Source organism: Emydura macquarii, unplaced genomic scaffold (genome assembly GCF_026122565.2).
Source record: "Emydura macquarii macquarii isolate MOO-44397 ecotype Brisbane River unplaced genomic scaffold, CSIRO-AGI_Emac_v2 contig_3287, whole genome shotgun sequence".
Classification (NCBI taxonomy): domain Eukaryota; kingdom Metazoa; phylum Chordata; order Testudines; family Chelidae; genus Emydura; species Emydura macquarii.
The window spans coordinates 6,277,351-6,302,750 of NW_027133424.1; the positions used below are offsets into that span (position 1 = coordinate 6,277,351).

General features: G+C 44.0%; 1 protein-coding gene across 2 annotated transcripts in view; it reads right to left on the reverse strand.

Moving 5' to 3' along the window:
* Positions 1–25,400, reverse strand: part of RXRG (retinoid X receptor gamma) — a 98,281-nt gene that overhangs the window by 41,220 nt on the left and 31,661 nt on the right. The window contains exon 1 of one of the 2 annotated variants that reach the window (XM_067532495.1): positions 17,932–18,213. The exons of the other annotated variant lie outside the window; for it this stretch is intronic. Within the exon in view, the coding sequence (XP_067388596.1) occupies positions 17,932–17,980 (49 nt within the window). The 5' untranslated portion in view covers positions 17,981–18,213. Of the gene's footprint in view, positions 1–17,931; positions 18,214–25,400 lie in introns of those variants that run through there. 2 annotated transcript variants of the gene reach the window in all.

Below are 25,400 nucleotides of genomic sequence, written 5' to 3' on the forward strand. Positions count from 1 at the left end.
TTCCCGTCTTTGCCGTGCATCTTCCCTTTGAATCAGATTTGATTGTTACTTCAGGTGAAATAACACACACTGTCACACAAACAACTTTACAGTAATGTTAAAAGAAGAAAAGCTGCCTTACTTCCTCAATAGAAACAAACATTCCCTCCCCCAGCCAGGGAAAATCAGCTGTGATGACCTTTCCTCTATGCACCCTCACCTCTGCATTCAGACTAGCATTCTCTAGACATGGGCAGTCTGTTCTGAGAAATCAACAGAAGAAATACTGTTGCACTGAAATGTTTAGAGTGGGTGATGCCGACTACGGCTGGGCCAGCCAGATCAGAAAAAATGAAAGATGGAAAATCAGACAGAAAATCTGAGGCTGCTTTTGTGGTCAAGAGAAATGACCACACATTATGAGATGAGTTCACTCCTGGACCTTGGTACAGATACCCTGTGTGACCTTGGGCGAGGTCATTTCACCTCTCTGGGGCTTGTTGTCCCCTGCTGGCCGATGGGGACAATAATACTTACCTATGTCTTGCAGAGTTACTGGGAGGCTTCATTCATTAATGTGTGTTAAAAATATTGGATCTCTCACTGCTTGGTCTGATAAAATCATGAAATTTATCTATCCAGTTACTTATATAACCACCATCACTGCAGGATCTGAACACCTCGTAAACACTAGTGAATTTATCTTCACAATTCTCTTGTCAGCTAAGGGAGAGTTATTATGCCTTATTTACATCTGACGAACTGAGGAAGAGAAAGATTAAATGACTAAGGGCTTGTCTACACAGGGAAATTGACCAAATAGCTATTCCAGAACAGCTCACTGTGTGGATGTTCTATTTCTGAAAAAAAAAAAAAAAGTCACTTTATTCCAGAATAATTAGTGTGCTTCCAAAGGGGAGCAATTATTTTGGACTCAAATCACTTTTATTCTGGACGAAGTGTGGCCATAGAAGCAGCTATTCTACAATCGCTTATTCCAGTCTATTTCCCCAAGCAGAGAAGTCCCAAAGAGGGCTCTAAAAAAGCCAGGAATTAAATCCAGGCCCCCAGGTGCCAGTCCGATGCCTCATCTTCAAGACCAACCTTCCTCTCTTTAGTCCAAACAATTTACAAATCAGTTTATAAACCGGAAAGCTCTGAGCACCCTTCACAACCCCCCACTCATCAATTATTTTGTTAGGTCAGTGAGACACAGGATGTCCCAGGGGAGGTGAGGGGACAAAATATTTAATGTCCTACACTGTAAACACAGAAGCACCACCACTGCTCTAGTCTCTAAGCATGCCTGGATCTTACATTGATCAAACTGATAATGACAATGGAGAAGATCCCAGGTTCAGTGTCACTAAACGCTGCTGTATGGAAGACAGAATACTAATACATATTTCATGGATCAGGGAGGATTCCTGAGGAAAATGAGATTATAGTGGACATCATTCTACAGCCTGCATGCAAGACAAAAAATGCACTCGGTATTGGCTGACGAAATTGAAGATGGAAAATTTAGGGATAATTCTCAAGTTAGTTGACCCTACCAAGAGGGTAAACTTCCTGATGGTAGTGCGGAAACCATGCACATTAGAGCTGTGACAAGGCCTAAATCCACAGGACCAGAAGAGAGCTGTCAAGTGAGAGGACTACTTTTGATGAGGTAACAAGGAAATTGGCTGATGCCCCATTTTTCAGCATCCTGGGTGCCAGATGGCAGATAAAACTGGACAAAGAAAGCTCATTGCTAACCATAGTTAATACTCCACAAGTAGCGCTGACTAAACTTGCTCAAAGCAAATGGGCTGGATTCTTCTGGAAAAAAAGGCCTTTTTTTTCTCCCCCCCCCCAAAAAAAAGAAAAATTATGAATAAATAGTTTTCTTCTAAATTTTTTGGTCTCCCCTAAAATTTTCTGCAACAATTTTTATCCAAAATGTTATTGAAATTTTGCATTAATCAAAAAACCTGTTTTCAGAAAACAAAACATTTCTAAGCATTTCAGTAACGGTTTTTGTAGCATTTTTTTTTTTTTAGTTTAGTTTTTGAAATGGAAACAATTTTAAAAAAATTTACAAAATGAAAAACAAAAAACATTTAGATCATCTTTACCCACAAGGGAGATATGGATTCACCTGCTCATTTCTCAGTATTCATTCAGCCTAACAGCTGTTTAAAAAAGAAAGTGGACTAACGACACACTGAGCTGCATGTTTTGCAGCCACTATGTATGATATGCAAAGGTGTTGAGAGCTGTGGCAGAGGAAATGCTATGGAGTGCCAAAAGGGAAGAGCACCTCTGGCATTTTGTCCACCTTTTCAAGCAGGCCCCTTATGTAACACTTAGCAGAAAAGTATAACTACAACACAAACCACACTGTACATCTGTGGTATAAGGTGCAGTGTTGCCACCTCTTTTGTATTTATCAAGTGTCTCATGATTTTTTTTTTTTTAAATCTTCTGGAGTTCTGTGGGCATGGGAGAATCTCAGCTTTCATGAAAGACCAAAAATATTAAAATATTTGTGGGTTGTTTTTTTTCAAATTCCAGCTCAGTTATGTTAGTCATGTTAGTATGTGAGAATCTCAGCTTGCATTGTTTAAAAAAGTAACTTTCCAGCTCTCCTGGTTGCAGAGAAAAGCTTGAAAACATGAACCCTAAAGATTCAAAAACCAGAAGGCAAATAAAAAGAAAGTGATTTTAAAGATCTCATGATTTTGGGGGTCTGACTTGTGACTTTTGGGTTGGCAATACTGAGCACACATATAGGTTACATGCTTCAGAGACCTAGAGAGTTAAGTTTGATCCAGCCAAATGCAGCTGAGGATAAATGTGTCAGTCACGTGATTCGGCTATGGCTATCAAATGCAACCCTGTAGAAACAGTAGCAATCACTAAGAGGAGGTCACCAGGGAATCATACAGAGCTAGATAAGATGTCAGGGATGTTGATTTTACCACTCCACATTCACACCGTGCCTCACAGAAGTTTTACCACCACTGAGATCTCCTTCTGAAAGTGTCAGTGTTTCAATCAGACACCCAGCAAGCCGCTGCCTTGACCCAAATGACAGAACTGATTGCCAATGCAGGCTCTCTGGCATCCTATCATGTAAATAAAGAGGCAACCATTCAGGGGGGCACATCTGAGAGAGGAGTGGTGGTTCCTACTGCAAGATGGAAAGCCAGCGGTGTTTACATCCAAGTCTCTCCCATCCATGGAAATGAAACTGCACAGATTGAAAAGAGAGGTATGAAACAGTGATCTGCTGTGGGGAGATAGCAATGTGTGGGAGAAAATTCACAGTGGAGATTTAGCACAATCCTTTCCAAGTACTCATGGGGTGGAGGGAGTATGAGACACACCAACTCTATTGCTCTTGCAGAAGTATGATACTGTGGTTATACACAGAGCAGAAAAGGATGTGGCAGATGGATTCTGTCGGGGTTTGACAATATGAAACAGTCGTTCGAGGTCCAGTTCATTTAGCTGAAGAAGAGGTCTGCGGAAGCTCGAAAGCGTCTCTCTCTCACCAGCAGAAGTTACTTCCACTGCCTTGTCTCTCTTATCCCCTGTGACGGACACGGCTACAAGAACACTGCAAACAGTTTAGCTGTGTCAAGCAAGGCATTGTCAGTGAAGAAATGAGACTGAGCAAGAGTTCCCAGTTGTCCATGTGGCTGGAGACTATCAGTGCTGGTTGGTCAAAAGGAAAACGATGGGGGTGTCAAGCCCCCATGAGAGCGCGCTGGATACTGAACAAGGAACTTCTCTTCTCAGAAACTTGTTTAAACTGGTTTTTATGGAGCACAAGGCAAAAAAAACAACATTCGTTTGACTCCAGCTCATGTTTCAGTTTCTGAAAATGCGCACTGAGTGAGGGGGGCCTGCCAAATGGCTGGCTCAAGGAACTAGCATGGGCACCCAAGACCCAAATCACCAGTTCTCAGCAGCCTGGAGCTAGCAGCCATCAAAAGCTGCTGCTATCTAATAACCTCTTCAGTGGTACCACACTGATGCAAGAGATCCTGACCCCTCTGAAGTCAATGAGAGTTTTGCCCAGCCACAAATGAAGAGAGCGGCCTCACACATAAAATAAAGGGCTGCGAGTCAGGGGCACTCCGAAAATCTAGTCCCAGCTCTGCCACTGATTCACTGTGTGACCCAGGGCAAGTCACTTCACCTCTCCATGCCTCAGTTTCCTCATCCGTAAAATGAAGATAGTACTACTGAGGTGTCAGGCTTTCACATCTGTAAGATGCTTCAAGATTCACAAGTGAAAACATCATAATTTGTATCAGAGTAAGACTCCAATCAAACTTAGGGCCTCATTGTGCTAGGCGGTCTACAGACACAGAGTAGGAGACAGTTCCTGCTCCAAAGAGCTGACAATCTAAACAGCCACAGGAAGCATTATTGCCTCCATTTTACAAACAAGGAGCTGAGGCACAGCGAGACTAAGCGATGTGCCCAAGGTCGTGCAGGAAGTGGGTGGCAGAACCAGGAACGGCTATTCAAGTGTGGAGTGGATAGCTCCAGTATGGTGGCAATCACTAGATGGTGCTGTAACATGCTTTTATGAGTTCTTTTTGTTAGCAGGCAAGCAGTGTAGGTTTTTTGAAGAAACATTGTAGCTGGTTTTTGGATGTGCTGGCTTGGGGAGCTGTTGCAAACAGCAACAGAGTTTGTCATTGGCCTTATTCTCTCTCGCTAGAGTCAATTATTGGGGCAGAGTTGCTTGCTGGGAATGGAACATTAGGCTTTGGGTGAGAATCCTGAAAGAGGGCATGGCCTGTGTGCTGTTTGTGACCACCCCTGTTCCAGGACAGATCTATATAGTGTAAATAAAACAAATTATACTAGGAAAGTACTCAGACTCCACATCACTGATTTCTCCAACAGGAAACTGATCAACAAGGCCCCAACATTCGCTACAGCTCAGCAGAAGGGCAGCAGTGTTATTCTTGCCCTTCACTTAACCAGGAGAAAATGTCAACCTAGGAGATGGGGGAGTCAAGGGGCCTCGCAAGAAGATGACTTGCTGTAGAGACGACGCTATTATTGGGGAGGTGAATGGACACTAAATCTGGAACAAAAAATATCTTTGGCAATTGCAGCAGCCCAGAGGGACTGAAATCTCAGCCTTTCCAGGCAACTTTGGTACACATGACATTTAAAGAAAGCTCACACAGTCTCGGAGTCTGTTTGTCATGTAATGAAACATGACAAGTGAATCCTGGAAATTTTGCCTACTGCAGAGTATCAGTGTGAAGGGTAAGGGCGAGCTGTTCACTGAGCACAAGAAGAATCCTGGCCCCACTGCAGTTTCAGGGTGGGGAAAGGGAGTGCAGATCTACCTGTCCCGGCTCTCACCATCAAACAGGAAAGCCTTGTCATATTTTTGTATTTAATGAACCCGAGATTAGATTTGCAGCACGCACGAAACATCTAAGGCCTGATTTTCCCTGACTCACATTGGTTTCACACTGGTGTAACTCTGCTGACTTCAACAAGGTGTCTCCTGATTTACACCAACATAAGAAGGAGATGAACTGAGCCCTTATCCTTCTGCAGCATTGATTAGCTCAGGAATGACTGGACACAAGTTACAAGAGCAATACGATGCATTAGCTCTTTAGGAATACTCTGTAGGAACACAGTCAGATATTTCCATACTGGAAGAGATGACTGATATCCTGCCTCTGGTGGTGGTTGATACCTTATGATGGAGAGCCAGCCTCTTAGCCAACTGTGTAATAGTGCACATGGAAGTAAAAATGTCTTCCTGTCTCCCGCAGAAATCAGCTGACACTCTGCAGCCTGCAGCCTGGTAACCCTATCTGAGCATGGATAACTACAGGTGGGATTAGCAAGCATGAAAGTATCTAGCCCTTTGTACATGCAGCTCCAATAAGTTCCAGATCCATGGTGGGGTCTGTTTATTTATTTATTTTCAGTTATTGATCAAATGTTTTAAAAAGCGGATTCAAACTCAATACGGAAGTTAAAGGGGTGCGTCGAGTGTGCTTTGCAGTTTTTAACCTGTCCTAGCAATCACAGTACATTTTTCTGCCTCAAACAGCAACAGATGGTTTTGAAATTCATGTGTAGATTAAATGCAACACATTGCTACAGCAAATTGACAGGGGCTAGACGAGGAGATCAGCTGTGCCTAAAATCTACCCTACTGGCAGAAAAATACCTGAAGGGGAAGCCAATAAATACTTGATTGTAAGCATTTTAATAGCATTACATCTTAAGGCCATAATGACCTATGGTACCATACTTTCCAACCAGCTACTGAGACACAGAAAGGGCTCAACAAACTTTGATTTTCAGGTTTTGTCAGGGGAGGGGGTGAGCAATTTGTGTAGTGCTGGTGCCCCGATATAAACAGTTTGCAACTGATTTAGGCTGCACCAGAGCAAGTCTCAATTTACACCAGTGCGCTGTGTCTACACTGAGAGCTTGCAATAACAGAGGTGTGCTACACAGGTGACCAGCCCTCAGTATGGATGGACAATATCCACCAGAACGAAAGGTGTCCAAAGCCAGTGAGCTGAAGCAGCAGCCCTTATTCACCACGGACACTCCACCCATCAGAGGGCAGTCAGGTGTGCCTGCTCGCTCCACAAATGTCGAAAACACCGTGCCACCAAAACAAGTATGTAATGCGGGGACCTGAGTTATAACAGATTAAACTGGCCAGGTTTACACACCTGCCTACTTAATGACATGTGTAAAACATCAGACACCTCCCTCTCAGCAGCTCAGTTTGTAGATTCCAGTTTTCAACCTTGTTGTCTGGGGACCAGAAACATAAATCGGGATTGGTTCCCAGGCACATTCAAGGGAATGAATCTGCTAAAGGAGACAGACTCAGTCAAATACATGGGTACGTATGTGTGTGCTTCGAATGTGCGTGTAAGTGTCTAGGTCTCAATATAAGTGTATGCCAGTGTGTGTGTGGGGGTGGGGGGGAATGGTGTGTGTGAAATTTAGATTCTATAGTAAATGGAAAACTTGGGAAATTACAAATGACAGGTCACTGAAAACTGAGCATTTAAGAAGAGAAACAAGGGTTTGGGGTTTTTTTAGTTAGACTTTTGTTTTCAAGTTTGCTTTGGCTAATGTCTATTTAACTCCAATGCCTAATATTCTCTTGGGAGAAAGGATGTCTGTGTTAAAGATTCAATTGTCCTTTCAATGAAGGTGTAAAAGCTCATAAGAAACATCTCTGACACTCCCTCGAAGTCCACCAGCAGGCCTGATTTGCCAGTCCTGCTATTTCTAAGGACCTTTTCTGGCTTTCTTTTATGTATCATAAAAAAGCAAAAAGAGCACACATTTAAAAAAAAATCATTTGCAGGTTGCTTTTAAGAGACTATACGTCTTGGAAACAGGATTAATTTCTATGGAGAAAGAGATCTAAGACTCAAATTGCCTCCCAGGACAACTGTGCCTTGCCTGATATATAACTAGTAAATATTTACAGCAGATGCCTGATTCTCAAAGAATTAGAAAGTACTAAGAAAACCCATGAAGATGTGCACACAAGAATGCCATGGGAAGACAAAACAAGAGGAGAGACCCTCTCAGACGCAGGAAGTGTGGGAACCCTCCACTGAATCTACTGCTTCATAGACATCCACCCTTAAGGGACAGTCTTGTGGAAAATATAACCAGTAGGGTGCTATCAACATTTAATACAGTTCTACTGAAATAACGCTAAAAGCTAATTGCAATGGACTTCAAAATGTCTAGGATTTCATCTGTAGAAATGAACAGAAAACAAGAACTTTTCTATATATTCCTATAATCATCCAACAAAATTCTATAGAAGAGAGAGAATTCTCTATTAAATTCTACAGGGTGGTTTAAAAAAAAATCCTATAGAAAGTCTTACAGGATTGAGTAGAAAACAATAACCTAAGGGAACATCCAATGATAATCTTTATGCGGCTTCAATCTCTATGCATCAGCTCTGCTCTTCAATAAATAATGCATACTTCCCATGACAGATGACCATCACCAGGGAAAAGTGATGTTACACAGCACCTTCTTTCGTACATGCACACCCCTAGAAATCTGAGTGTATCGTGCAATGTTTACAAGAAAAAAATAAAATGAGCTTCAAGGAAGGAAGACAGTTTCCCCAGGTGGCCGTGCCTGTTTGGGTTGTGGGGATTTCTGCTCTCTCCTTTGGCACTTTTAGAAGCAAAATATGGTGCACTGTTGTGTCAAGAATATAGAGGAGCTCACGGGAGATCCCATGTGTTCCCAACTCCGTCTCAAAGCTCAGACCTTGCTAACCCCATTCTCTAGCTGCCCCTGTATTTTGCCATCTTCCTCTGCTCAGACCAGAGTTCCTCTCATTTCCCAGTGTGTTCCTCTCTGCAAGCTCAGACCTGCACTGTCCCATCAAGAAGACCTGGTCCAACCCGTTCCAATCTAAAGTTCACATCCACGCTGCAGTGTCACAGGAGCTGCCCTATTTAGCCATGTCTCTCCAGCACTCTGGGGATTTCTACACTGCTGCTGGGCGCGTGCCTCCCAGCACAGGTAGATGGATGGTAGACACAGGAGGTCGGGCATGTTTGGACTGGATGTAGAGTGGATCCGTAGCAGCCACACAGCCAGTTAGAATGCTAAGCAAATCAAGGATTTCCTGGCCTCTCTCTTCCTTCCTTGCTTTTCTCAGTCCCAAAGGTCTCCTCTTCCTGACACAATGTAGTAGCTGCCTTGTATTAATTATCTGAAGTGGGTTGGGAATGAAATTCAGGAATCCTGTCAGCAGCAGGAACACAGGCTTCATCCCAGAATAATGTAGGAGATGGAGACTGATTCCACCTGTGAATTACAGCGTGGGGTCAGCTCTGCTGTCGTTAAGGATGAGCATTGTTTGTGTAAAGGTTGCCTGTTCCAATCGCTTTAAAAATCCATATTCTTACTGGGATTGTCTTGAAATGTGCTGCGTCTCCTGCTGGTGCAGAGTAGGAATAGCAATGCAAGTTTGGGGTAATTTGAGTAAGGGGTGCTCAAGAGACAGTCCACTCAAAATCATCTGTTCTCTTTATTTATTTATTTGTTGCATATACCAGGAGCACTAAATATGGCTTTAATCCTCCCCAAATTGATCCCAGTCACTGGGGATTTATGTCAGCCAGGGCATGGCTTCCCTTTGGGGAAGCAATACTGAAAAAGTCAAAAGGTAAAGACACTTTACCAGCACAAGCCAGACTGAGGCACCTAAAAGACAGAAATGCTCACGTGCAGCAGGACTGGGGCCCGGGGGTTTGCAGACAGTCTGTTGTGACAGTAACTGGGTGGCTCAAGGAGACATTCTGTGGGGCTGTTTTCAGAGGAGGCGTGCCATGCATGTCCTCTAACCCCATTCTGCAGGGGCTCCTTTTGGAAGTCCAGGGGATTTTGTCTCTGACTTCTGTGGAGCCAAGGCTTTACCCACGATATTTAATGGTGCAGCTTTCTTATCAAGACAGAGGAATTCCTTAGCAGCTGCATCCTCAGGGAATAAAAGCAAAACAACAACATTATAACGCAAACTCTCATGGTCAAACGTGGTCACCTGCCCCCTTGGCTACCCCTGCCCTATGTGTGAGCAGCAATTTCCCACCCCAAAGAATGGAACTCATAGATTTTAAGGCCAGTGGGGACAACACTGATCATCTAGTCTGACTTCCTCTAGAGCAGAGGCCAGAGAACTTCACCTGATAATACCTACCTTCTGGTTAGGCGGGAGCATCTTTTCTAGACAGAACCCCAGCCTTGATTTAAAGACTTCAAGTGCTCACGAGTCAACCACATCCCTTGGTAAATCACTCAAATGGTTAATTACTCTCACTGTTCAGAAGGCACACCTTGTTTCCGATTTGAATTTGTCGAGCCACCGCTTCTTATGTCCTGCCCTTGCTAGATAAAAGAGCCTTTCCCACTATCCTGTGACAAGCGCATGGCCACACAGCTACCACCACCACCACTGCAAGCTGCAGAGACCAGGGAATTCTAGTCCTGTTCCAAACACCACAGGACAGTAGCGCACAAGGTACAAGAGAATCTCTCCTGTGGCTGTAGCATTCGACCGTTTGTCTATAGCTACTGGAGGGATACGCCATGGAAACCCCATGTTCTAGCATTGATTTAGAGGATATTTTTATTGGTAGTGCCACTTATTGAATCATTGCAGCACTGCTGCTTGCACCACCTGGGTTTTCCTGGGAGTTTTCCTCGTCAAAGGTTGACCTGGCCTAACTCTCTTTAACTTGGGAGAGCTGACAAGATTTCGGCCTGAGGCAGCGTGGCTGCAGGCCAAGCTAGATGAGCACGTATAAAGGGGACTTTGTGGCAAAGCCACATAGTTCTCCTCTCGGTTTAACGCCAAGGAGCAGCTGCAGCGAACGAGAAGGCCACTGCATCAACCCCTTGGGCTGTATTCTTTATCGCATGTGTCCTTCTAACAAATAAAAGAGTGTACATTTAAAAACCTTTTCATATCCTCCCAGCCTGAACAGCGAGAATGGATCAGTCCATGGAACATCCTTATCACATAAGAGGATACCTTGTGTGTCTAGGACATGTTACAGTGGGACAGCTAATGGAGCGACCCAAGTGGCTGATGATTCTTTGAGGCATTGGCTGCAAATAAGGCAAACTCCCATGATATTGCAGTGATCAGTGGGCTAACAGCCCCTGAAGCTGTTCCGGGTCGCTGAAGTAGACAAAACAGTTCTGCTACCTTTGGATAAACTCAACAATGGACATGTTTCTTTTGGGTTTTAGCTGGGCTTCAGTGATTCCTTAGTGGGATCTCCAGGGAACCCACAAAGTCAACCCTTGCTTCTTCCCTGAAGCGAGGAAATCTATCCCTCCCGAAACAGAGTTCAAAAGAAATGCTAAAAATTGGGGCATCTCCTCTCCTCCATACGGGTTATTCCCACTACAGAAGAATGGGCCCCCAGTATCTTTGGTTTAGAGAAATTACGGCAATCAAATGTCACATCTTGGCTCCTGCGATAGTCAGGAAGGATTTCACACCTCCCCAGTACCTTTACTATCTCAACTGCAAGTTGTCACAAACAGCTGCCTTAGACAAATCCTCCACATCAGATGGACAGAAAAAGATCACTGATTAAGGATTTTGGAGGAGGACAAAACCAATTGACAGGACAGGAAATTATGGGATGAAAAAGGAGGGTCTCAGACATGTGGAGGAAAGAACCAAACGACGTACCAAGACAGGTGTTGGACTGGACTCTCCAGAACAAAAGGTGACAGGGTTGACCACGGACAACTTGGAAACATACAATAGAAGCAGAAATGAAACCTGTCAAGATGACTTGGGAAGAAACTGCGAGCAATCTACGTTTACGGTGGCGTGTAGAGCACAGACATGGCATGCCCTGATAACACGGATATAAAGAGCAGTATAGGCGGTGAGGCGTGGCTAAGGCAAGTAAAGACAAGCCTAGATGCCTGAACCCTCTGGGTACATGCCCTACGCAGCTCTCTACATGCCAGAGCAGTGCCCATCTCTCTGCTATTTTTAGCAGAGTAGTGTCCTGCTGCCAGACACCATAGTGAGTTTGGACACACCCTGACTTTCACTGAGGCGTGTAGCTACATGAACCCAACACGCTGCCACAAGCACGAACAAGGTCTAGGACTGCAGCAGAAGACCGGCAAAGATGGAAGGCAGTGGTGAAGGCCCTAGGGTCTGAGGAGGCAAAGTCATTGGAGGCTCAGCAGGGCCAACTACATGTCCCATTCAGCTGGTGTTGACTGGATAGACAGACATTTCTAACCTCACTTCCTGTTTGCCAGGTGGAGTCGCTGGGTTTTAGCTGCTGGCTAGTGTAGGAGCGGCCAGCCCTTAGGACCCTGTTTCCACTCTTACCTGCCAGCCAACCAGCAACCTGCTGCCTCTCAGTGCCTTCCCCCTCCTTCAATAAGAAGCAACTGAAAAGGCTCTGGGGCGGGGAGTGCTTAGCCTCCCGCAGGGGTGCTGATGTAGCAGAAGCTGAAAAGAGGTTGACCCAGAGTGAGCAGTTGGGACTTGGAAGGATTGTTGAGGGATTGAGAGACGAGATGGTTGCAATTTGGCAGACAGGAACTCATGGATGTGTGGGAGGCTGTGTAGTGAGGAGTCTGCTACATAATAGATGCAAATAGTATGCACAATGCAAATGAGATTGGTAGAAGACGTACACTTTTTCTAGCCTTTTCCTGCCACCCAAGGCAGATTGGAGGTAGATTAGCTAGGCTCTATCCAACAGCAACAGAAACAGCCATTCTGACCACTGCAGCTCTCTCTGCATTGCTGCCCCCTGCCAACTTTTGAACTAGCTTCCTGTGGAAGTACTTGCCCAATCCGAATATGGAAATCATTCATTAGCATATGCATTAATGGAGGTGTCCACGTCGTCCAGCCACCTTTTTACATTCCCAGTTTTTGACAGCTTAGTTTTGAAAATCTGGGTCCTCATGGGATGTTCTCATTATTGTACGTCAGTCCTTGGCATTAAATGTAAATATTTGTACACTAAGCAGTTGTCTGGAATTGACTCGGAGGATGAGTGACAGCTCTGAATAAGATCTAAAGTTCAGGGTTTAATAACAGTCGTCCTGATTTGATAGTGTTGCTATGGATTTTTTCAGAAAGGACAGAACTCTAGCCTGTGCTTAGGCAGAGAGTTAAACAGAAGTTCAGCAGGGGACAACAATTGTACATAATTTCCAGGATAACCTAATTACACTTGCCCTAAACATATCAGGACTACCTTCTTTTTTCTGATTATCCCCTTTGCAATGAGTCTTTCATGTGAAATTGCACAATAAATGAATAAACTCACAGCCAGAAAATTGTCTGCTAATGGCTATCAAACACTCAGCTGCATGGGGGTGAAAGGTGTGCTAACTATCTCTGGATTACAGGTGATTTGTAAGTGTCTATTTTATTATTCAACCAAAAATGTTGGCAATAAAATACGTAATGATAAATCATTCATGATACTTCACACTTGTAGCGCATTTCGTTTTCACAGACCTTAACTGATTTGCTTATGTATGTGTTCCCAGGCAAAAAAATGACATTAAGATTAAAAGATTTAAGGGCAGCAGGGACCGCTGTGATAAGAGAGTCTGACTTCTTGCACAACACAGGCCGTACAGTTTCACCCAGTGATTCCTAAACCAAGCCCATGATTTCAAGTTGAATTAGACCCTCTCTTCTAGAAAGGCCTCCAATCTTGAGTTAAAGATTCCACGTGATGAAGAACACATCACATCCCTGGGTCATCTGTTCCACTGGTTAATGATATGAGTGGAACACAGTGAAGTTAAGGGTAAGAGTACATATCAGTAAGCTGAGGGTAAAAGAACATTATTGGGATGCTGTAATTGTCCCAAAAACAAGCATTAGAAACATTATTGGAATGCTATAATTGTCCCAAAAACAAGCATTAGAAACCCAGGAAATCAGAGTTGCCAGAAATCCAACCATGTTCAGGTCTGGAAATGCCCAATTCAGGTACCCAAACCACCTGAACTTTGCCTTGTAGTGACATCATGCAACCATGATGAAGACATTTTAAGGCTTGTGAGCCCAGATGAAACCGATTTTTTAAAATAGATTAGGCTGGGGTTTTTTCCCCCCAGATTTTCTCCCTCCTGGTGTCAGTGCAGGTAGGGGATATAGGGGGTGGAGAGGGGTGCTAGTAGCAGTGCCAACGACAGTGGCTGGAGATCAAAAATGGACATGAGGTCTGGAGGGGAAGAGGGTTGTGTGTTGTGGGGAGACCAAGGCTATGTAGCAGGCAGGGATAAGGACACCATTCTTGGAGGAGGCCTCAAAATGCACAGATGGCGGAACTTGGGCACTGAACTCCCTAGGCCCCCACTTCAGAGCTCCCCTACCCTCTAGGCCCACATACATCCCTGTTTCCCATCTCATCTCCCCACTGCATCCTATACCCCTGCTTTACTATTCCCCCATATGCACAGCACCCTCCTTGCTACCCCAGTACCAGAAAGCAGCACTGTGGGGAGCCAAGAGAACGGGGAAAGCAGCAACATGGGGGGTGACTAGTGATGTGAGGAGCAGGGGAGGGTCAGAGAGCGGGGTTGTGAAGGGGCAGCATAGATAAGTGGGGAAGTGCAGGGTGTCATCCATTTTCCCCACTTGAGGGCCACATGCTCCAGGGGAAGGGGTTTGCTTTGCCCAGCAGAAGCCCCACACCCGTCAGCCGTTCAGTGCAGGGCTCCCCTCTGATGGAACCCAAGGACCAGAATATTGCCACGGAACCTTTAAAGAGCCGCGACAATGGGGTTTGAGCAATCTGCCAATGAGAACTCCCAACACGTGGACAGACCCCTTCTCCCACCCCCCCACACCGAGTTATTATGACCAATAGAAACACAGCATGCAAATTAGTTAGGGAAGAAGGGCCATGACTGATTACGTTCCCTCTCAGGTGACACCAGCCTCACTTAGTTTAAACAAAAGTTTAGAATTAACCATTATGTGCAAGTCCTGTAGAATTTAATAAACAATAGTAATTTACTAAAGCAACCTATAGGTAACACATTGTCCATGTGTGTTTATATCCTTGTGTGGCTGATCCCCAGGGGATCCCTGCTTGTTACTCACCCAAGCTAATGGGCTTGGTCTCGTAGCTCAACTGATAGTGGTCTTTCAACTAGAGGGTCAAGGGTTGATCTCCGTTGAGTACCAGATCAGAAAGTCATTACATACAGATTCCTACAGCAGCAATATAATTCTCTACTAACTGTGATTGGATGATAAAATTGTACAGAACTATTGTTTTCTAATAAATCCTAAAGCCCTATTTAATTTCCATACTTCCCTATTGGTTTCCTCCCTATTAAACTCCATAGGGCTTTCCCATAAAGGTGCACAAAATATGTAGAATACAACAAACACTGTTGACAGATTCTAAAATTACAGCTTTTGCCATTTCCCAGCACACACACAACCATTGCTTTCGCTTGGTCCTGAAACTGACAGGGTTTTGGAGGACTTTGCTATATGTGTTTCAATAAGCAGTATTGCCAGCTCTCATGATTCTGATCATGCTTTGCAACATTTGGTGTGTTTCCTAAAGCCCCAACTCCTGGAGTCACGTGAATACATAAAAATCTCAGCTTTTATAATGAAATTTTCTAATCTTCATAGCTGCAAGGAAGAGCTTGAAAAAATATGGCTCACGTGCACTGTTCGGGTTCAAAAAAACCCAGACGGTAAATAAAAAGAACTCAAAATGGATTGGTTCTTTTAAATCCTTATTTTTAAGCCAATCATGATTTTCGAGAGCCTAACTCCTAGTTTCTGAGTGCTCAGGGTTGACAGAATCAAACACAATCCCTCATTTGCAAATTGTCCCAGCAGCTGTCCCTTCTCCTACCCACCATCCGCTCTCAGGCAGGGAGAATATGCTGTAAAACAACAGGCACCACTCATTGTGTATGCTCCAAAGTGAATTTGCAGTCATTTAGAAAGCTTTTCATACAATCCCTGGTCCCAAAAGCGCTGATCTTTGTGCATGTGTCCCTCTCTGTGTCAGGGGAGAGTGCCTAACACATTGTGAGAGCTGCCAGAATACAAAGAAATTAATAATTATTCATAATAATATCGAGCGCTGTGAAGCCTGTTGAGTTAAATTAAGGTGTTATAAAGGTCAATTTCTATGCTATCCTTCAACCACTGCTGAGTTGGCATACAGTTTGTCCTGCCTCAATGAAAGGCACCTCTCAAACCAGACAAACAGATGAGAGAAACTCAGGTTTCAGACAATGCTAGTGCTACTTTTTCCCTGTCACAGTTAAATTCCCTAATGTATTGAGCTGTTTGTAAGGTGCATAAACATCATTATAATAAAAGCTGCATTGACTTTTGTGGGTGGAGCCAAAACACCTCTCTTCTCCCTCAAACAATTTCATTCTCACCTGAACCTCACTACCGCCCCCAGCTCGTTGGCCTCAGAAATCTACGCCCAGTTGGAACAAACTTCAGGAGTAGGACCTTACCCCGTTTTAAACTTCAGCATTTGGTTTATTAATTTATTTGGCTGCATCCGTGTTCAAAAATAAAGGTGTGTTTGTTTTTTAATAATAGGAAAAGTATGAATTCTACGGCCCACATTCAGAAATAGATGATAGTATTTTACTCACATTTTCCAAACACCGTTCCTCTTTCTGCCAAAACCAATCATAGAAAATTTCAGCCTGAAAGGTGAATGTTTTGGGCAAGCTAAGAGTGAGTGAAAACAAGGGGACACCATCATCAGCAAAGGTAAAGTGATATAGAGCCAATGACTTCAGAGGAGTTACAAACTGAGCATCTGACCTCAGAAAAGGAAAAAATGATTTGCTATTTTAACTAGCGAGCCTAGACACTAGTTCATACAACTCTGCTAGCTGAGAAATTGATGCTATGCATTGTTATATATACATATCATAGGTTCCCTCAAAGTATGGTCTGGAATCATTTACACACTTAAGGTACGTGTTTGGAGAATTACTCTGCATTGCAATAATTTGCATACTAATGTAAATGTTCATGGCACAATCTACACTTTACACTTTGTCATTTAATTGCAGTTGCTTTTTTTTTTTAAGCAGCCACTAGGAAAGTTTAAGTGTGAGAAATGCTAAATATAAATATTTGATTAGCCAAATGAAAACATCTCCAGAGCTATGTATAATGGAACATAGTGGCCTTCAACCCTCTAACCACCTCCCATGTAGCCAAGACCCTCTCCCATTTAACTCCAACACCTCTTCCCAATGTCTCTATGAAACTCAACCGCCAGGCTGTCTCCACGGTACAAACTATCAGTACATTCAAGCTACTAATGGCAATATCTTCCAAAGTGCCCACTATTTTTGGGCACATGCCCAATTTGAGATGCCTGCTGCACTGATTTTTATGGGTGCCATAAAAATAACCCTCCCCAAAAAATTAATTCACACATACTCCTAAGTGCCCAATTTGAGTTGCAATGGGTCTGCTCCTTGTAAGGTCATTTACACCCGGTGTAACGTGCTACTATATTGATTTGGCAGCATGTTATACCCACTCGGCAAACTGGCATAAGTGCCTGCACCAGCTGCAGGGCAAAAATGAATTGTGTCTTACGTTTGGCACCCAAACTCAGTAGCTGCCATTGAAAACTGGCCTTCATATTTCTTCAGTCGCACAAACAGAGCAACAAAAAGGATCAGCCTCAGTAAATTCAAAGCCTATAGTCCCTGCAAGCATTCTGACTCCTGCAACTCACAGCTTCCCATTGGCATGCAGAATATCACAGTGCATCCCAAATTACAAGCAAAATCCATTGCAGGTGCCTACCTCACTTCGCTTAAAGTCCCATTTTGCTACTTTTGTCAATGTGCCATACTATTATTTATCAGTGCCTGAGTGGGAGGGGTATAGCAGTTGCACTGACAGAAAGGATGTTTTCTGTGGGATTTTTTGAGGGGAAAAACTGCTGTATTAAAATAATTTGTTTCTTCCAAAAATTTAACTGGTAAAAAAATCCAATTGGAAGGACAACGGTGTGATATTATGCTGTTATTTTTATTAATATCCACCAGCCACAGCACACACAAATAAGGACATGCAGCTTTCAAACACCTTGTCCAACCTGCGCCAAACTTTAGAAATAAATGTTTCCCTGTCTTGGATCAAGCATGCATAATTTCTAGGCAGATCGGTTCAGTTGTGGTGGAGTTGATGGGGTTGATCATAAAAAGACAGTTTCACTCTTAAACTTGTAAAGACTGTTGTAAGGTTACGGCTGTTCAGAAGCTAGGCACATGCTTCTCTACTTCCCGTGCACATACTCTGACAATTTAAACAGTCTCTCTTTCTCTAACCCAGAAGGCTAAGATTGCAAGTGCAATACTTACTGCCAAAGCCAGCAGGAAACTTAATGAAGTGAGGATAATTCCCGTACATGTTTAATCTTCAATTCATTCCTTTCTTTTCTAATACAAATGCCTCTCCTCCGACTTCAAAGATCCTTAAAATTCAGTGCGGTCTGGCAAGCTTGAGGCAGTGCTCTGTGACACCATGGGATCTCTGACAATGCTGGGGCAGCTGCCTTCTCGGATCTATAAGAGATCCTCCGGACGAGAGGCTTCATAGTATCTTCAAGATAGTAGCAGCTGCTGTCTGTAATCTGGCATACTGCTGTTCTACTGCTTTCTGATTAGCTCAGGGCTGGGTTTCTGCACTCAGCTGTTTTAGCTCGCTGCAAATTCACAGTGCACTATATCCTGGTGGCATAAGCTATCAGCTAAGAGACCAATCAATGTAGGACAGTAGTGGTATAGGTCAGAAATTCAAGGGGAGGGGGAATGAAATTGTTCAGGGGGAGGTGGTTTTTTGCACCCATAAAAATTTGATGCAGTTTATTGTAACTATGATTATTATTTATTTACAGTAGCACTTGCTATGTGGAAGATGCTTTCAGAATACTTGGAAAGGAACAATCCCTGGTTTAACAAGATTGCACTCTGAAGACAGATGGACAGCCAAGTAGACATTGGTTAGGGATTGTGGAATAATGAATTTTCTCCCCCGCCCAAAAAATTTCAAACAGTTTGATACACTGAGGATTATAATTGTGATAGGGAAAAGGTAGCACTCACGGTGCCTGAAACTAACGTTTATACAATCCGTCTGTCCACTGGGTGCCCATCGTAATGACATCAAGGCGCCATACCCTAGAATATCAGAATTTGGTTTTATGTAGCATCGTAAGGTTTTTCAACAGGCTTTACAAAGCAAATGTTATTTATTTAGGTTGGGGTTTTCATAGGAGCCTAATGATGTTAGAAACCCGACTCCTGATGAAATTCAATGGAATTTGGGTAGCTATCTCCTCTCTTTGAAAGTCCCAACTTTGCTTATTTGTAATCAGTAGCTCTGATACTGCGTAAAGTTCTGCCTTGAAGCACTTATAATCTAAGAAGCCCAGCAACACAGAAAGGGTGATAGGTGCAATATTTATCCATATTATAAGTTGTGTGTTAAGTCCAATTCCACTATACCCAACCACCCCTTAGCGTACTCATCTCTGATTTCTTGTAGGCATCACAGCGGAGGATGCTGGAGACAGGATCTGGAGGAGGAGAAGGGAGGAGATTCAGCAGATGAATGAGCAGTCCAGGCTGGCAGAGTGGAACAGGCAAGGGTGACTTGTTAAGAGCTATAAATAAGGAGGGACGGAGTTGTGGAGGGCTGTGAAGGCTAAAGCAGGAAGCTGGAATTTGAGGCAATGATACAGGAAGTGCCAATGGAGGGATTCAAAGAAGGGGTGGGAGTGGCGTGTGAACTGGCTAGAAGAAGGGGATCTTAGCTGTGTTTTGAATGAACTAGAGGTGGAGTGGGTGAGGGGCAAGCCAGAAGGGAGAAGGTTGTCGTGATGAGGACTGGATATGAGGAGGAGATTGGGCAAATGTTTTAACTGTGTGGATAGAAGGAAACGCTCAGAGGCTGGGTATATTGTGGCAGAAGCAGCAGCAAACTCTAAAGGGGTCAAGCAAGGCATCACAGATGACTTCCAGGCTATAGGTCTGAGTGATGGCAGCATTGTCAATAGTGGCAGAAGCTGTGGGGGCGAGTAAAGGGCTTGGGACAATTCAGTCCAGGCCACGTTAAATGTAACAAGGGATCCGACAGATGTCAAAGACAGGCTGGGATGCAGGATTGCATGGAGGGCGGCAGGCCGGGGCAGGGAAGTAGATTTGCCTGGTTTCAGTATAAGACTGGTAGCTGAAGCTGCGAGTGGATGAAATCACCCAAGGGATGGAAAGAAAGAAGAAGAGGGGGGCCAAGAACAGAGCCCAGTGGGATAAAAATCAATGAGCAAATGGATTAAATCAAAGTTGCACAATCGTTAGGGCATCATGGACCATGCTGGCTACTTGCCAGCAGCCCCAGGGCTGCAACACAGTTACGCACATATTCATACCCTCAGTCGGCGTCTCCTCTCCCCAGAGAGCAAATGAACCATGTACAATAGAAATGGACACAATGAGCCCGCTCCTCAGCTGGTATGAATCCACCCAGCTCCATTGACTCCCCGGCTTCTCTATCTCCTTGGATTCTAGAGGTGGGCAGAATGGATCTAATTCTTCAATGAAGGATGAGATCTCTATAAGGGTAGCACCCGGGGGGATGCAGTGGACTCCTGCACTGGCTTCCCATCACTGGTGGCCCCTGTTCAAATATCGACAGAGGAAGATTGGGAATAGGATGCTAGCTCTTGGGGGCATTTATATGTGGGCTGCAGAGGTACGGTGACAAGTTGATTCACGCTCAGCACCTTAACAGAACAGAACAAAGGATGAGCGCAAGCGTTGACAGGGGTATGGTGAATCCGGACACATGTACCCTTCTTCTGACAGCACAGGCCAGCCAGGGGGGAAATCAGCAAACAGCTCTGTCTGCACATCAGGGAAAACTAATATTTGGTCACGGTCACAGAGTGCAAAACCAGAAGGGCCCACCCGATCAACTAGTCTGACCTCCTATGTTTCACAGGCCACTAACCACCAGCCAGCCAGCAACCAGAAGTAGATCAAAGGATTAGAGTCCTTAGGAGACTGAACTATGGTGAGCCACGGCCATAGAACAGAAGGGTTGGCGATACACCCATGCCCAAGGCCCTGCAGTGGCAGGGAATCCGTAGGCTCTCTGGATCTCAGAGCATTGGTAGTCAGGAAGAAATCAACCCCATCTAACGTGCCACCCTTTGGCCAGCTCTGTAAGCAGCACTGATGGGTGCAGAGAAAGGAAAATTCAGTACCTAGCCCTGCCTGACTGGAGCTGTGTTTTGTTATGATGCCAGACAAACAGAAAGACGAAGCGAAAAACTGAAGGGAAGGGAAACAGCATTAAAACACTGAGCAAGCTGGGTGCAGCTCACAGTCCAGTGCTCTCCCAGGACCTGTGAGAGCCAGCTACGCCCCTTGACCCTGTGGCGCAAGGAGACTGCGGAGGAAGGAGATCTCGACGTGCAAGCAAAAGTGAGGGAGCAGTTAATAAAATGGAGAGTAGACTCGGGCAGACATGGTGCTGTCAGCCCTGAGACGTTCTTCAAGCAAAATGGGGAAAGGTTACTCTTTGCGGCTCTGATTCTTCCCTAGACAGCCTAAGGCACTGGTGTCTCCTTGATCCTTAACCAGAGAGTTTAACCAAAGCAGCTTTACTTTTACTTTTTATAGAAACCCTTCTAAAAAGAAAACATCTTTCCTCCCCATCTACTGTGTGTGCGGCTGCATCGATCTGTGTCTCTCCTTGGGCGTGCGGCTGTGTGTGTGTTTCAGCAGGTATCAGCCAACGCCTGTACGTAACTGAGCATGTCTGGGAGTGCAGGCGTGTCTGCGTTTGCAAGCGTGTCACGGTGTGGCAGGACGAAAAAGGGCTGCTGAGTTAAACATTTGGAGCAGAAGGTCTAGTGGAAGATTGGGTTAGTATTCTACCTCGATTCTATTTGATCTATTCTAACGAGTAGTGTCTGGTCTATTCAATAGAAAATCGTATTCTGCACAAGTACTATTGATTGCAAAAACATGTTATTCCCACATTAAATCTCAGAAAAAAGAAACACACACAAGACAGAAAATTACAAATTCAAGGTTTTCAACAGTACATCAGCAGTCCCAAGGCCACCTTTTACATCCTGTTTATTTTATTGTATGTATGTAGCAACATAAATGACACAGTAAATTAAGGTATGCTTTCAGCAGGTGGGAAAAAACAAGTATAGGCCTGCATAAGTGTTTTGCTGTATCATGGCAATAAAGTGCCACTTGTGTGAAATGCAGACAAGTAAGGATTCAATATTCAAGGTGACACCATATCTGTTATATAACAGCAATGTAATGTTGCCAGTATTATATTCTATCCTGTTCTACACAGAAATGAACACGGTGTTCTGTTCTTTAACCACCACTGAGCAGTTTATGTTTTCTATGAGCTGCTCACAATAATGTCCAAATCTTTCTCCTGAATGCTTATAGCTCATATGGCATCCAGGATTACATGCATATGTGGTTATTCCATTTTAGAGTGTACTGCTTTGCCTGGTCTCCACTGAATTTTATCTGCTATCATGATGCACTATTTCCTAGCATGGTTAGGTCCCCCTGGAGTTCCTGAATCTTCTCCAGTTTGGACTCACCTAACTGATGTTGGGTCCTCACGGAGGAAAAATAATCACAGATTCCATGATTTTAAGAGATATCGGCAAGTTCGGGTTTCAGCCCTAATTAGTGGGGCTCAAGTTTTGGCATCAGCCCTGGGCAGCAGGGCTCAGGGAGGGGCCGCCACCTCCACCCCGACTCACCTCAACAGGCCCCTTAGCCTATGGGTCACTATCAATGCCTCCGCATTACACTGCAATATTGTATTGTTTACTAAATGGTTACACATTTTTTGTTGCTATGACCCTACCCTGATTTGGTACATTTTTACCAGGACTGTTCTGTGAATTTTGCCTAATTTTACTGTGACAAAATCGTATCCACAGTCATCAGCAAATTTCACTCCCTTATTGCTCAGCCTTTTGTCCACAACATTGACAAGTATCTTAAACACCACTGGTTCCAGTGTAGAACCTTGGGTACTCCCATGACTGCTATCCAACATTTATTTTATTACCTCTTTCCACACTGAGCACTGACCCGGTTTTTTGCCACTTGTCAGACAACTTGGCTTCCAACTCTTTACCTCTCTCTGCCTATTTCAATAGCCCTTTGTTACTAAAAGGCCAGGAAAAGTGGGCCAGAGAGAGAGAGAGTTGTAGGCCATGTTGCCAAAGAAATGGAGGTTGAAGGTAGGGCTTGTTGAAAAGTCTTCCATCTAAACTTGATTTGGACAGAAATCTGGGTTCACAACTAAAACAATTTGTTTAGAGAAAAGCATCTGCTTTCTTTGAAAAATTTCAATTTTTTCATCCAACCTGAATATCAAATTCTCAGCCAAAAAGCAAAAAAAAAAAAAAAAAAAGATATTCACTTGCGGAAAACAATAACTGAACAACATTGTGTTTTATTTTTACAAAAAGTCAACATTTTCCTTGGGAAAACACAAACAACCTATTTTTCCACCAGCTCTACTTGCACATTTGCCAGAGAGGCAATTGCTCTCTCTGACAAAGCTACTGTGGTTTGTCAGGACGCAGCCTGTAGAAAGTACATCAAACTGCCGCTGATTTAGGGACCATAGAATTTCACCTACTGATATCTGCATGGAACCATTTGATGGGCACAGGGAAAGCTAGCTAGCTAGCTAGCTAGCTATGTCTGCTGATGCACTTCCTGTTGCACAACCAGAATGCTTCTAACCTCATGCTTTCTTCTGTACAAATACCACCAATCCATGCTACTGCCGGTGAGAGAATTTAATCATGCTAAGGTCCAACTTAAATTTGTACATCAGCCTGCGACTGTGAAAACGGGGTGTGTGCTTTGTGAGTAATTCTACATTAGATCTGGAAGTGAGTCTGCCACGAAACTGAGACGCGTGAGGGCATTTGGCTCCTGAAAAGTCTAGGAGGCAAAGTATGCAAGCCAAGTTTGGATTTTCACATGATGTTAACAGCTGACTATGATGATTTTTACTGGTTGCATTGCTTTGGAGTGGTTGCACGAGATCTGTGCCGATTTTTAATAGTCGCATTGATTTTTAGTGCCTGCATTGATTTTTAGCAGTTGCATGAGAGCTGAGCAGCCTTATCTTTAAGTTACTGAAGCTTTAGTGGGGAATTACATAATTGACCAGCCCAGAGCAAAGAGGCTGAACTAGCCAGACCTTTCTTTTGCTCAGAGGAAGACAGAAGAAAACAAAAGAATCCTGAGCGCCTTAAAAAGGCTGAAGGACCAAAGTAGTAAGTGGATTACTTTATTGATTTTTAGTGGATGTAGGTTAGCGTCTGCTTAGCGCCACACACAGCACAGGGAAAATGCATCTCAAGGCCAACATTTCCAGGCCTTAGTGACCAAATTTAGGGGCCTGTCAGTTCATATTGAAGTATCAGTTAGCTCAATAGGAGCAGCCGATGATCAACACCACAGAAAAATCAGTTCACTTATTTTGGTGCTTGAGCAAGTTTGGACATGCTGGCCTATACATATACATCAGTCAGCGAAGAACAGCAGCAGGGGTGATCTAATCTAAATTGGCCTGACCTGCATTAAATACCCCACTAACAAGGCCCCCAGCTGCCTTCACCCCCCACCCCCGCCTTCTCTTCATCCCTATGATTGGAGGGGAGTTAACGGGCCGTTTCACCTTGAATGGTCCCTTGAAATGTGTGTTAACTACTTATGCTAAACAATCTGTTCCATCTGGTATTTCGCTTTGAGTACGTTTCCTAGATCTGAAGAAGAGCTCTGTGTAAGCTCGAAAGCTTGGCTCTCTCATCAACAGAGGTTGGTCCAATAAAAAAAAAAAAAAAAAACAACTTACCTCACCCACCTTGTCTCTATGCTTTAAAAACAAATACTCCAGTATTCTGCAGAAATAGCCCCAAATGCCAGAGTGACACTTCTCGAAGCAACAGCAAAAAGAGACTTTGCTGCAGAATATTGTGGGGGGAGGGGAGGGAGGTTTTGGTTTGTTGGATTTTAAGTAAGGAGGAAGATGCAGCCTCCAAGAAAAGAAAGAACAAAACACTGATCCCAACCTGCAGCCAGTGCAGCTTTGCCATTCCAGGCTTGAGGTCACAGAAGTACACTGACTTCAAGAGGAGTTATGCTGATTAGCATCAGTGAAGGATAGGTAAAAAATCTGGATCTGAAGTTTGCAGCTCAGCCTGTGTCTAGCTCTGATCCCAGGGGATGCTCAAGACACCATAATTCTGAGGCTGATATATTGTGCCTGATTCTCTGCTCAGCTATACCAGTTTTAAGTCAGTGGAACATCAGGCCCAATGAGTTCTATGGAGTTTATCAAGCCAGAGGTCTTTGGGATACGACCTTAAAAACAGAGACAAATGTTCTACCCAACCCTATTCCATCACTTTAAAAGCTAGGGACTCAGATAAAGTGTCATCCACACACCATCCAACCTGGGTTTGGTTTCACAAAACCAAAATCTAACGGAGGCGTTTCTGAAAGATTAAAAAAAAAAAAAAATCTGACCACACCACCTCTTCTTCAAGAGAGGGTGGTACTGTGTGGTTATTTGTGACCCCATAGAGCTTTTCTACTGCCTTTGGCGAGAAACATCACCAAACGTCCCATCAGTGGCTCTGCCAGATTCCTCACAAATGCATCTGCCCTTCCATGCCACTGGCAAAGTATGAGAGCCTTGGGGAGGAAATGTGCTGTGGAACATATTACTTATTCTTATGTGTGGGCTCTAT